The sequence below is a fragment of the Micromys minutus genome (assembly GCF_963924665.1).
Source record: "Micromys minutus genome assembly, chromosome: 1".
In the NCBI taxonomy this organism is placed as follows: Eukaryota; Metazoa; Chordata; class Mammalia; order Rodentia; family Muridae; genus Micromys; species Micromys minutus.
This window is the reverse complement of record NC_137969.1, coordinates 140,590,777-140,602,706: the sequence shown is the minus strand read 5'-3', so window position 1 is coordinate 140,602,706 and position 11,930 is coordinate 140,590,777. Positions and strand designations below refer to the sequence as shown.

Sequence of the window (11,930 nt, the reverse complement as noted above, 5' to 3'; positions counted from 1 at the left end):
AGGAATGTTGCTAACTGGCTTGCTTCCCCTGGTTTTCTTAGCTTCCTTTCTTATAGAACCCGGGTCTACCAGCCCAGGGATGGCCCCACCCACAATGTGCTAAGCCCTCCCATCTTGATCACTAGTTGAAAACATGCCTTACAGCTGGATCTCATGGAGGCATTTCCTCAACTGAGGCTCTTTTTCTCTGTGATAACTCCAGCTTGTGTCAAGTTGACATAAAACCAGGCAGTACAGGCATTGAACCTTGGCATGACCAAGGGCTTCTCTTCCCATTAATGTCCAACAAGGGCATTATCTACTACATGTGCAGCTGGAGCTATGGGTCTGTCCATGTGTACTCTTTGAATAGTGGTTTAGTCCCTGAGAGCTCTGGTTGGTTGGTTTTGTTCTTACGGGGTTGCAAACCCCTTCAACTTCTTCAATTCTTTCTCTAACTCCTCTATTAAGGACCCTGTTCTCAGTTCAATTGTTGGCTGTGAGCATGTGCCTCTGTATTTCTTATGCTCTGGCAGAGCCTCTCAGGAGACAGCTGTATCAGGCTCCTGTCAGCATGTACTTCTTGGCATCAGCAATATTGTCTGAGTTTGGTGGCTGTGTATGGGCTGGATCTTCAGGTGGGGCAGTCTCTGGATGGCCTTTCCTTCAGTCTCTGCTCCAAACTTTGTCACCATATTTCCTCATGAGAATATTTTTGTTTTCCCTTCTAAGAAGGACTGAAACATCACACTTTGGTTGTCCTTCTTCTTCAGCTTCATGTGGTCTGTAAATTGTATCTTAGGTATTCCGAGTTTTTGGGCTAGTATCTACTTATCAGTGAGTGCACACCATGGGTGTATTCTTGTGATCGGGTTACCTCACTCAGGACAATAAGAATTTCATGAAGTCATTGATTTTAATAGCTGAGTAGTACTGTACTTTGTAAGTCAAGACATTTTCTTTTTAGTTATGGTCACTGTGAAATTAATAAGAAAAGCTCACATTTTAATAAAATGTTACTGTTCAGCATAATCACTGTGCTTAATTGTGAAAAGAATTTCTTTGTACTTTTTATGGTTGTTGCTTCAAATACTTTATAATTTTTAATTTGTCACAGAAAGCACTTTCAGTTTAGTGAACAAAATTTACCTTAAGAATCATATTTTAAAATAATCACATCTAATAGTATAACAGATATTCAAAGCCTACTTTCATGTTTCCTAATTCATCTGTCACATCACCCAAACCAAGATTTAATAGTGAAGAACTCAATAGAGAGATTAATGACAGGTTTTTCTCATATTACCCTCCCCAGCCATTTGATGAACAGACCAACTATGATCAGAGAAAACTTTAAACACCATGTGAGGTACTTCCAGCAGCTTTCTTTCTTTCTTTCTTTCTTTCTTTCTTTCTTTCTTTCTTTCTTTCTTTCTTTCCTTCCTTCCTTCCTTCCTTCCTTCCTTCCTTCCTTCCTTCCTTCCTTCTTTCTTTCTTTCTTTCTTTCTTTCTTTCTTTCTTTCTTTCTTTCTTTCTTTATACAGGGTTTCTTCCTGTCTGTTCTGGAAGTCACTTTGTAGACCAGGCTGGCCTCAAACTCAGAGACTGTCCATGACTGTCCATCTGCCCACTCCTGAATGCTGGGAATAAAGGTGTGTGCTAAAGCCTTATGGAGCTATTATCCACAATTCTGTCCAGTATTTTCCTCTTATTTGGAATATAACTCTACCGGTTCTATTTTCCATCTCAACGGCATTAAAGAAGAAAACCCGAGCCCTTTAGAATAACTTGTAAATCCATAAAGTGTGGTTCCTTCTTTCTACTCATGATTGAAACAGCCGCAAATGACTAGATGACCAGGTGGCTGTCAGTCAGTATATTCTGAGTTTTTTCTGAGAATTACTCTGGGCCATTGTTTTTATTTGTCAGGCACAGGTGGGATCTCATAGCCTTGGGATGACTGGAAAGTCTCTGAGTCTGACTTTAAGCATTTCTGTGACTTTAGGGTCTCACATTCTAAAAATGGGGTGTTTTGGAAAAGTCTCAGAGCCTCTAAAAACTGTTTTTTACATCAATCCCCCCCTTTTGCTTTGGCATAATTTTAATCTTAAAATCATAACTCGGTCTCATCATTAGTGATGAGCCGTGTTGAACCCCATTGTGTGTACTGCATTAATAGGTTCTCTAATAAAAACAACTAGGCAATTTGAAATGCAGGGAGCAAAGGTGAGCAATAGCAGGAGTATAATCAGGGCCCCAACAGAGCAGAGATCAAAGCTTGTAAACCAATGGGAAGAATTAAACCAGCTCTCAAACCAGCTATTGTCCTGTGCTTTTCCTTTTTTCTTTGTTTTAAGCTTTTTCTAACTTTAGTTAAATTGTCTTTAACTCTTTTTCAGTGGTCTATGTAAGAACAGTATTTTTCTTTTAATGTAGCACACAGGCCCCCTTCTTTAAGGAACAACAAGTCTAATCTTTTTTTTTTTTTTTTTTTTTTTTTTTATTTTGGAGGGCTACTTCTGATAGGGAAGTCAGTGATTTCTGGAGACCAGCTAAGGTTTTTTTAAATTCTTTATTTATTTTTAAATCTAAGTTAATGGCAGCTCTCAACTTTCTATAAGCCTTGTCTTGTAGGGCAATAGCAGATGTCCCTGCCTCTGCCGCCCCTAAGCCCATTCCTAAGATAATTGTCAAGGTAATTTTTAATTTTCTTTTGTGTCTTATTAAGCTTCTGACCTCAGGATCCCAATAATTTAACAATCTGGGCACTATCTGGATTAAAACACAAAAGTTATGGTTATTGTTTAGAACCCTTAGACTTACATAGGTTGTGATCCCCGAGGCACAGGCCCACTAGCTGTCTAGAGGTGGGAGATAGAATTTTTTTTAATCCTCTGGATATTAAGGTCTATGGCTGTACAAAAACTGGAGTAGTGGTTGTCAGGGAGGCAAATTTTATTTTTAACTCTCTCAGGCTGGCTCTCAGAAGCACACTCAGGGTTAAAGCTGTAATTGTTTCGTTTTCTCTGGCTCAGACCCGTTCTCTTTTCTAGTATCTTAATAACCTTGGAACACCCATGATATAGGAGTCAAGGCATCAGCTGAACTAAGACACAAAACCTTTTAGCCTGATTCAGGACCTGAAGATGTACACAAGGGTACATCTTGAAGAGCAAGCCCACCAGGTATCCCCACGGGGAATCAAATACCCATCTGGTCTACAATAGTCATGAGTAGAGTTACAAAGAAACTTTTTGTCTGGGAGGACAGTGTCTATGCATAGTCTTTGTCTCTGTTTTTGAGTGGGAATATCTCACGTGTCTAACCCATCAGCCAAATCGAATCAGTCTTGGGCGAGTGCTTGGTGGGGATGCGTAGTTCTAGGCGGTATTCCCATCTACTTTCACAGCTGTGGGTGTGGTGAGCAGGACCAGGTAAGGACCCTTCTAGCAGGGCTCGAGTGACTGGGTGTGGTGCCATCGCACGTAGACTAAGTCTCTAACCCGGATCTGATGGGAAGTCTTAGGAGTCCCCGGCTCATGGGCATCTGCCAGCTGTGATCATATATATATTTTTTTTCTGCACCACCTAGCTTAGCATAGAAATCATCATTATCATTACAGGTAGGTTCTAGGCTATCTTATATAACCGTCAGGGTGTTGGAGTCTCATACAAAACTTTAAAAGGAATCAGGCTAAAGTGGGATGGGGTGTTTCTAACTTTAAACAGGGGAAGGGGGAAGAGCACCACCCAGTCAGCAACAGTCTCCAAGGCCAAACTGTTTTTACCTGTCCTAAACTTTGGGGATGGTAAGTACATTGAAGTTTCTATTTGGTCTTTAAGAAACAAGCTAATACCTGACTTACCTGGGCAACAAAAGCTGGCCTATTGTCTAATCTAATTACGTCAGGGGTGTCAAACCTAGGGACGATCTCTTACAATCTGCTTAGCTACTACTGCCACTGCTTCTCTGTTTACTGGGAGGCTTTTACTCAGAAAAAGTATCTATAAAGACTAATAGATATTTATCTCTCTATCTTCCAGGCTCAATCTCTGTAAGGTCTACTTTCTAGTAACCCCAGATCTACTTCTCTTTGGCCTCTTTTTTACTTTAATTTTCCATGCATTCACCTTCTGGCATGGCACACAGATATCTACTACTTGTCTCGCTAGACGCCTCAGGTCTGGCACAAAAGAATTTGGCAACAAGATGGTCCTTACAAGTTTGTGGATCTCTAGAAGAGTTCATTGATGCATTTGCTTTAACTCCAGTACTGTACACCAGGTTCTGAATGAGGACAATGAGTTCAACAGGTTATAGGGGTTCGATACCATGAGGAGCTCAACCACCCGCTTGTTTACCTCTCGTAGATCTTGAACTGGCTGGCAGTCATTGGTTCCAGGTTTCCACACTGGTAGGAGAGGTGTGCTCTAGGCTGATTGGCACTTAGGCACAATCCTGAGTTGGAGTAGCAGGATGCTGTGTGGCTTGATCTTGTCACGCACTTCTTTTGACGTGGGGAGCTGACACACATCTATCAGGCTAGCCTGGGCTTTTTAGTTCTATATGGATGGGGGGCTGGTTCTTAGCCTCTCCCATTTCTGTGGTTTCCACCCAGGCTTGTGTATTCAACCACCAGTCCATATCTTGAACTTTTTGATCTTTGTTTTTTTTTTTTGCAATAGTAACTGACAATGTTTTATTATTTTGCCAGGCTCTCTTCAGAATAAGCTACTTATTACATGATACAAAAATAATGGCTTCCTATATAAAACGAACCACTCTAATTATAAGTAAATTAAACGTCACATTTAAATGTGCTTCATAATAACGTTCACTCTTTAACCCTTCCCACTGTGGTGACTGTTCCACCGTCTGTCCGTGAGGACTCACAGGACTCCCGTGGCCTGCTCTGTTTGGGCATGCTCTTGTTACTGTAGCTGTTCCTCGATATTACATTTTTCTGGATTTCTACATCGACCCTTCTTGGAAATTATGGGCAATAAATGTACAGAAGGCTAAGAAGGAAACTTTGGAGATTGTTTTGAAGCATCTTAATAAGATGGATAAGTTCTACTTCCTCTTTGGTCATCAAAGACTAGGAAGAATAAAATAATCAGTGTGGTTGTCAATCTTACCTGACACTGTAATAGGTGAATGCAGAATTTTAATGAAGGATTCAGACTGAAAAAGGCATCTAGCACTCTAGTATATTTACCTGTGGCTTTAAAATAATACTCAAAGTATATAAATATATATATATATATAAATGAAAAACAAACATGTTTATACATTAAATGAACAGATATCTCAAATACCATACACAATTTTCAATTTAGCTCCAAATTTCAACTTCCAAGGCTTTCATTTTTATAATTTAAATTTGAGAAGAATTGTTTTATACTTGCCCTTGAAGAGAAAGATTTGTTACAATGAAACAAATAACTACTGGTTTTGGTTGTAAAGAAACTAACTCAAGTTATGTGAATGAAAATAGCATTTTAATTATGAACAAACTTAAAGGCAGTTTTTCTATAAACACTGAAATGTTATAAAACATTTTATGAGGAGTTTATTGTGCCATTTTGAAATATGGCAGAAAGAATGTCTTGCTGTAATGTATGTACTGAAGTATCAAGTGTACGGAGAACCCTGGCCGTCCTTATGGACAAGTGTAGGAAACTGAACACCTGGTAAGATTGCGACTGTACTTCAGCTGGCATAGGTCTAAATGAAAGACACCAATGCATCTAACTATCTAATACAGAAATAACCCTGACCAGACTTTTATGAAAAGTTAACAAAACCTTTTTTCGCTATCAAACTTCTATTTTATGAATAAAATGTATACATTTTAAATTAGGATATACCTTATTAGGGATGATCAAAACTAAAGACCAAACTACAAACTCCCCAAAGGCCAAACCAAGTGAGAGCAATGCTGATTGTGTTCAGTGCTGGTTATGTTGCCCTCTTGCAAAATGACAGGCAAAATCATACTTGTTTTTACATCTGCACCCACATATATTACATTGGAAAGGATTTTCATACCCATGGCACCCCATGTGAATAGTGTAAAGGATATTGTCCGCAAAGCACATGTCACAGTGCTGGCAGTGGTGGAGAAGCTGAGGATCCTGGGCCGGCAGGGTTGGAGCTGGAGTGCTCGGCTGGCTGTTTCCTATGCTGGGGGTACTGGTGTGGGCACTTGGTTCACTGCTGGGCCCTGCCACTGGACTGTAGTTCCTCTGACTATGCGACGGCCGAGGCTCTGGACTAGTGGGGGAGGAGCTCTGAGGAATACTTGCTGACACAGCAGAGACGACTGCTTGGGCAGAGGGCTGCTGAATCATGAAAGGCTTTTCATCAGGGCAGGGATCTACATCAGGGGAAGCAGGGTTTTGGTTTTCTGGTGGTAAGCTGGACAACTGTCCAGATAAAGTAGAGAGCTGATTCAAAGGGTTGTCAACCATGAGTTCCTGGGGGTCCCTGGGCAGGCCACCAGTTTGTGTAGTTTTCGCCATAGCGTCATAGGAGTCGGTCTGAATGTTTGGAATTTCGTGGGTAAAATCATTAAGGTAGTCTGGTTTCTGGACCACCATGGAAGGTGGACTTAAGTTGATTAGTGCTCTTCTGCTATACCCAAGATTGCTTGTTTTCTTTTGTAAAACCCCCCACATTTTCTTGCTGCTTAAGGAAGACCTGGTACCTTTAATTGGTACCATTTTATGTTTGCACCTTCGATGGTGGGACAGGTTACTTCGGTCACTGCAGCGGAAGGAACACAGTTCACATTTGTATGGTTTCTCCCCAGTGTGAGAGCACATGTGGGCTTCCAGATGGCGCTCATAAGCAGATGCAAACGGACATAAGTGACAGCGGTGAGGCTTCTCGCCTGTGTGGATCCTGATGTGCTCGATGAGCCGGGTCGTCCCTTTGCTGACATAGTTGCAGTACCGACACTTGAGCTTCCCATCGAAGGTCCTTTCAAACCCGTCTACTAACATTCCTGAGTTGTCATCCAGGGAAACTTCAACAGAGGGGTGATCAAGTCCGTTTTGATCACCATCTGTTCCAGCTCCCTGAAGAGTCTCCGCTTCTTTGTCCCCACTAACGGATCCCGAGATCATGTTCACATGGTGCGTCTGCTGTGTCAGGTACTCCTGGAAATCTTTTACAAAGTCCAAAGGCTCTGGCTTCTTTTCACCCATCTTAGTGCTTTCTTCTTCTTCTTCTTCTTCTTTGTCTTTAAGTTGAAAATCTGTTATATCTCCTGACAAATGCACCGAGGAATCCCTACAGCCTTGTTCGCCGCCGCCGCCACCGACTCAGCGTTTGTCAACGTCGCAGCTGTAGCCGCCATCTTGATCTTTGTTTTTAAACAATTGATATTTCCATATCTTGGTAAGGAAGTCTCTCTCTATAGGGGATAGGGGCATTCAGGAATGACAGTGAACGAGTGGACTACCTGGCCCACATGAGATTCACTGTTCTTCAGGTAGTCCATGAATATTGTTTGGTGCTTGTAGCCCCCTGAACCCAAGACTTTTTGTTTGACATGGGTCCCTCAGTTTGTAGCAGGAGAGAGGACTGAGCCCCTGTATCTACAAAGAACTAGAAAGGTTTCTCTTTTACTTTTAAGGTTACTTTGGACTTGGGGAGGGAGTCCAAATCTCCTCTCCCCGAATTGCTGTCTTTCTGCATGGACAATATGTTAGGACCCATGGTTCGTTTTCAGGATCACAGGTCTCTTTTTTCTTTTTCCATGGGCAATCTCTTGTTCAGTGTCTTTTTTTTTTTTTTTTTCTTGTAATAGGCACACTGATCCTTGTCTAGAGGATTTTTATTAGTGCCAGACTTGGTTCTTAATTCCCTGTTCCTCACTACTATGGCCAGGAGCCTCTGCAAATTCTTTCCTTGTCTCTTGTCTCTCTTGAGCTCGCTAGCTTCCTGCTCCTTTTGCTTTCTCTATAGATTCCCCTCTCTTCCTCTTAACTTTTTGTTTGTCTCTTCTTTTTACCCTACTTTTTATCCTGCATACTCTTACTTTCTTAACAAATTGCACTAAATCTCACAATGACCTATCTCACAGACTTATTTATCTCTAGCCTCTGAAACTTTTTTCTTGACACCTCTACTGGTCTATATACTCTTCCTTGCTGTTGTGGTCATATGAGCTGCTCTAGAAAGGCTAAGGGTGACTGACTTGTTGGTCCCTTCTTAATCTCTCATACCTTTTTTCAAATTGGTGGGTCATCTTGCAACCCCCTTAAAATTAGCAAAACGGAGCCTGGGGTCAAGGCAGTGCTCCTTACCTTCTGCTGAAATGATGTTTCAGCCAGGCCTAGTCAGGAGAAATTCTGCATCTATGTCCACGGGCACAAAAGAGGGGCACCCATCTGCCCTCTGGGACACTCTTTTAAGCCACAAGGACAATACACTATTTCTTCTCTGTGGAGCAGCTGTTGGAAGTCATCCCAGATTGGTTGGTGGAAGAAAAAGAGTGACTCAAGTAAATTAGTCAAATTATTCAGGTTCTTAGAAAAAGAAGTTATGAGTTTTCTAGTTATATAGATTGGCCTAAGAGAATGGCCAATATTGAAGGGGTTGTAAGCCCCAATCATCAGGAGGGCCACAGGCTTCTGAGGGGCAAGATATATGACTGCTCCTGGGGTGCCTGAGAAAGAATAGAGGGCAGATAGGGTGGAGGAGAGCCAAGAAGAAGGTCAGCATCTGTGGCTGGGAGAACACTGCTGCCCTGCCCGTCCCGCCACCACTGCCTCCTCCCAGATGCCCACTAACTGGCCCAAGTTAACTCCCTGGCTTTGTCCTGCACAGTTCTGCCTGGAGCAGCTGTACTGGTGCACAACCAAAGGCAGCAGAGGCCAGGGGTTTCTTTTTCTAATAAAAACCAATGTTTGCACCAAAATGTAATAACCAAAGCTGCTCTCCTTATCAGAGTATGAGCTGAGAAGGCAGGCTTGGCTCAATGCCCACAAACAGAAAAGCAAATCTCACAGAGCCCCAGGAAGACACAACGGGCAAGGGCAGACCCTCTCCTCACACAGAGAACCAGGAGGGGCGGCTGCAGCCGAGCAGCAGCAGTGAGGGAAGGAGGGAGGGAGTCTGCTCCACAAGGGATGTCAGCTAAACTAGGATGCTTAGCAGGGTAGGTTCAGTCTTTCCCATGTCCAAAAATAATGTCAGTACAAGTCCAGATACAAAAAAGGAAAACAGAGAGTAGAATTCTGACGAGTCTCTCTTCACAAACTTGCAAGTCTACACAAGAAACCGAAGCAAAAATCCTAGGTGTTCTTGCCACGGAAACCATAGGAAACAAATAAGACAAACAAGACCAAAACAGAGCAACACACAGTGTCTAAGAGTGCCCGATACTTTCAGTATCCAGCTCAGACCGCAGCTGAACCTTAGCTGCTTTCAAATGCAGATGGACTACTTCTGATCCTACCTCCCAATGGGACTCTGAAGCATCCTCCAGATTCCCTCCTCCTGGACAATTCTCCAGGGTCTGTAGCCTGTGACGTCCTGGCACATCTACAGGTCACAGCAGCAAGTCCCTCACAGAGCTTTCAGAATACATGATTACATGTTAAAAAGTTCATCACAAGTTCACACACAAAAATGAAATCATAAATTAAAATAGAAGTTTACAACAGAAAATGTTTACATGCATATCTATTAGGAATAATTATCTGGCTAAATATACATCACCTGTCACAGCTCCACAGGTTCACAGAAAGTTAAAAACATAACTAAGTTATTAGTGAAGTTTTGTATCGATAAACCCAGTCAATATTTTATCTTCTGTCTAAGCACCTACAATAAATTGTTAGTTCCCTTTTAATGGCCTATGGTTAATTGTTATACAACTTCTTGGAATGTTCTCTGAGTAGGAGAAAGTTTGGTTACCATCTAAGAGCAATTAACTGGTAACACATGGGAGACTGACAGAGTTGTCATTGCAGTTTTAACTATCAAAAATGACCTAATAGCAGTCCCACTATAAAAGAGGTTAATAATCACTGATATAATTTTAGGAATTCTTATAGAATCATCATTAAGACTTAAGAAGTGGAGAAGTGCTGACACACCTGAGAAGACAGGTGAGCCCAACTTCTGCTCACATTCCTGGCCCAAAAGGAACCCACTTGGAGCCCTCTAAACACAGGAACTGAGGAGATTTCTGGGAAAGAATCCTTCTGTTTTTTTTGTCTGCCCCCTGATGTGACCCTGTGCCATAGCTCTCTGTACCCAGATCCCCCTGAGAGAGAGCTGGTCTCCTAGTAGTACTGACACACAGGCTTACAGAAGGATCTGGAGTCATAGACACAAGCATCACCAACAGAATATAAGAGATGGAAGAGAGAATCTCAGGGGCAGAAGATACCATAGAAAACATTAACACAACAGTTAAAAAATTGCAGAATGCAAAAAGCTCCTAACCCAAAACATCCAGGAAATCCAGAACACAATGAGAAGATCAAGCCTAAGGTATTAAGATATAAAAGAGAGCAAAGATTCCAACCTTAAAGGCCCAGTAAATATCTTCAACAAAATTATAGAAAAAACATTTCCCTAACCTAAAGAAAGAGATGTCCATAAACATACAAGAAGCCTAAAGAACTCCAAATAGACTGGACCAGAAAAAAAATTCCTCCCATCACATAATAGTCAAAATAGCAAATGCCCAAAACAAAGAAAGAATATTAAAAGCAGTAAGATAAAAAGGTCAAATAACATATAAATGTAGACCTATCAGAATTGCAACAGACTTCTCAACAGAGACTATAAAAGCTAGAAGATCCTGGGCAGATGTCATAGAAACCCTAAGAGAACACAAATGTCAGCCCAGGCTACTATATCCAGCAAAACTCTCAATTAACCAGATGGAGAAACCAAGACATTCCATGAGAAAAACAAATTTACACAGTATCTTTCCACAAAATATAATAGAAAAGGCCAACACAAGGAAGGAAACTACACCCTAGTAAGAGCAAGAAAGTAATCTTCTTTTAACTAGCCAAAAAGAAGACAGCCACAGAAACAGAATTCCACCTCTAAGAACAAAAGTAGCAGTAATCAACAACCTTTGGTGCCTAATATCTCTCAACATCAATGGACTCAATTTCCCAATAAAAAGATATAGACTAACAGACTGGATAAATAAACAAGACCCAGTATTTTCTGCATACAGGAAATGTACCTCAGTGACAAAGACAGACACTACCTCAGAGTAGAAGGCTGGAAAACAATTTCCTGAGCAAATGGTCCCAAGAAACAACTGGGAGTAACCATTCTAATATCAAATAAAATCACCCTTCAATTAAAGGTTATCAAAAATATTAAGGAAGGACACTTCATATTCATCAAAGGAAAAACCCAGCAAGATGAACTCTCAATTCTGAATATATATGCTCCAAATGCAAGGGCACCTACATTCATAAAAGAAACCTTACTAAAGATCAAAGCACACATTATGCCTCACACAATAGTGGGAGACTTCCACACACCACTCTCATCAATAGACAGATCATGGAAACAGAAACTGAACAGAGACACAGAGAAATTAACAAAAGTTATGAACCAAATGGATTAACAGACATCTATAGAACATTTTATCCTAAAATAAAAGAATGTACCTTCTTCTCAGCACCTCATGCATGATACCTTCTCTAAAACTAACCATATAATCGGTCACAAACAGGCTTCAACAGATACAAAAAGATTGAAATAATCACATGCATCCTATCAGTTCACCATGAACTAAGACTGGTCTTCAATAACAACAAAAAAGACAGAAATCCCAGATACACATGGAAGCTGAACAATGTTCTACTCAATGATAACTTGATCAAGGAAGAAATAAAGCAAGAAATTAAAGTCTCTTCAGAATTTAATGAAAATGAAAGCACAACGTACCCAAACTTAT

General features: G+C 41.1%; 2 protein-coding genes across 4 annotated transcripts in view; one reads left to right on the top strand and one right to left on the bottom strand.

The window, feature by feature from the left end:
* Window positions 1-5,931: 5,931 nt before the first annotated feature.
* Window positions 5,932-7,191, bottom strand: LOC308426150 (zinc finger protein Pegasus-like; the record flags this gene model as incomplete). 3 transcript variants are annotated; one of them, XM_080923908.1, is made up of 2 exons in its annotated part: window positions 5,932-6,408; window positions 6,868-7,191. In XM_080923908.1, the coding sequence occupies 2 exons, from the start codon at window positions 7,189-7,191 to the stop codon at window positions 5,932-5,934; spliced, it is 801 nt and encodes a 266-aa protein (XP_080780034.1). The 3 variants fall into 3 exon arrangements, with proteins under 3 accessions (XP_080780034.1, XP_080780035.1, XP_080780033.1); XM_080923909.1 differs by having other exon boundaries at window positions 5,932-6,359; window positions 6,876-7,191; XM_080923907.1 differs by having other exon boundaries at window positions 5,932-7,191.
* A 69-nt stretch (window positions 7,192-7,260) lies between these two features.
* The window catches only part of TMPRSS11B (transmembrane serine protease 11B), a gene marked incomplete at both ends in the record, with an annotated part of 22,880 nt that continues 18,210 nt past the window's right edge, over window positions 7,261-11,930 (top strand). The window contains one exon of the mRNA XM_080910144.1: window positions 7,261-7,384. Coding sequence (XP_080766270.1) covers window positions 7,261-7,384 — 124 coding nt within the window. The remainder of the gene's footprint in view (window positions 7,385-11,930) is intronic.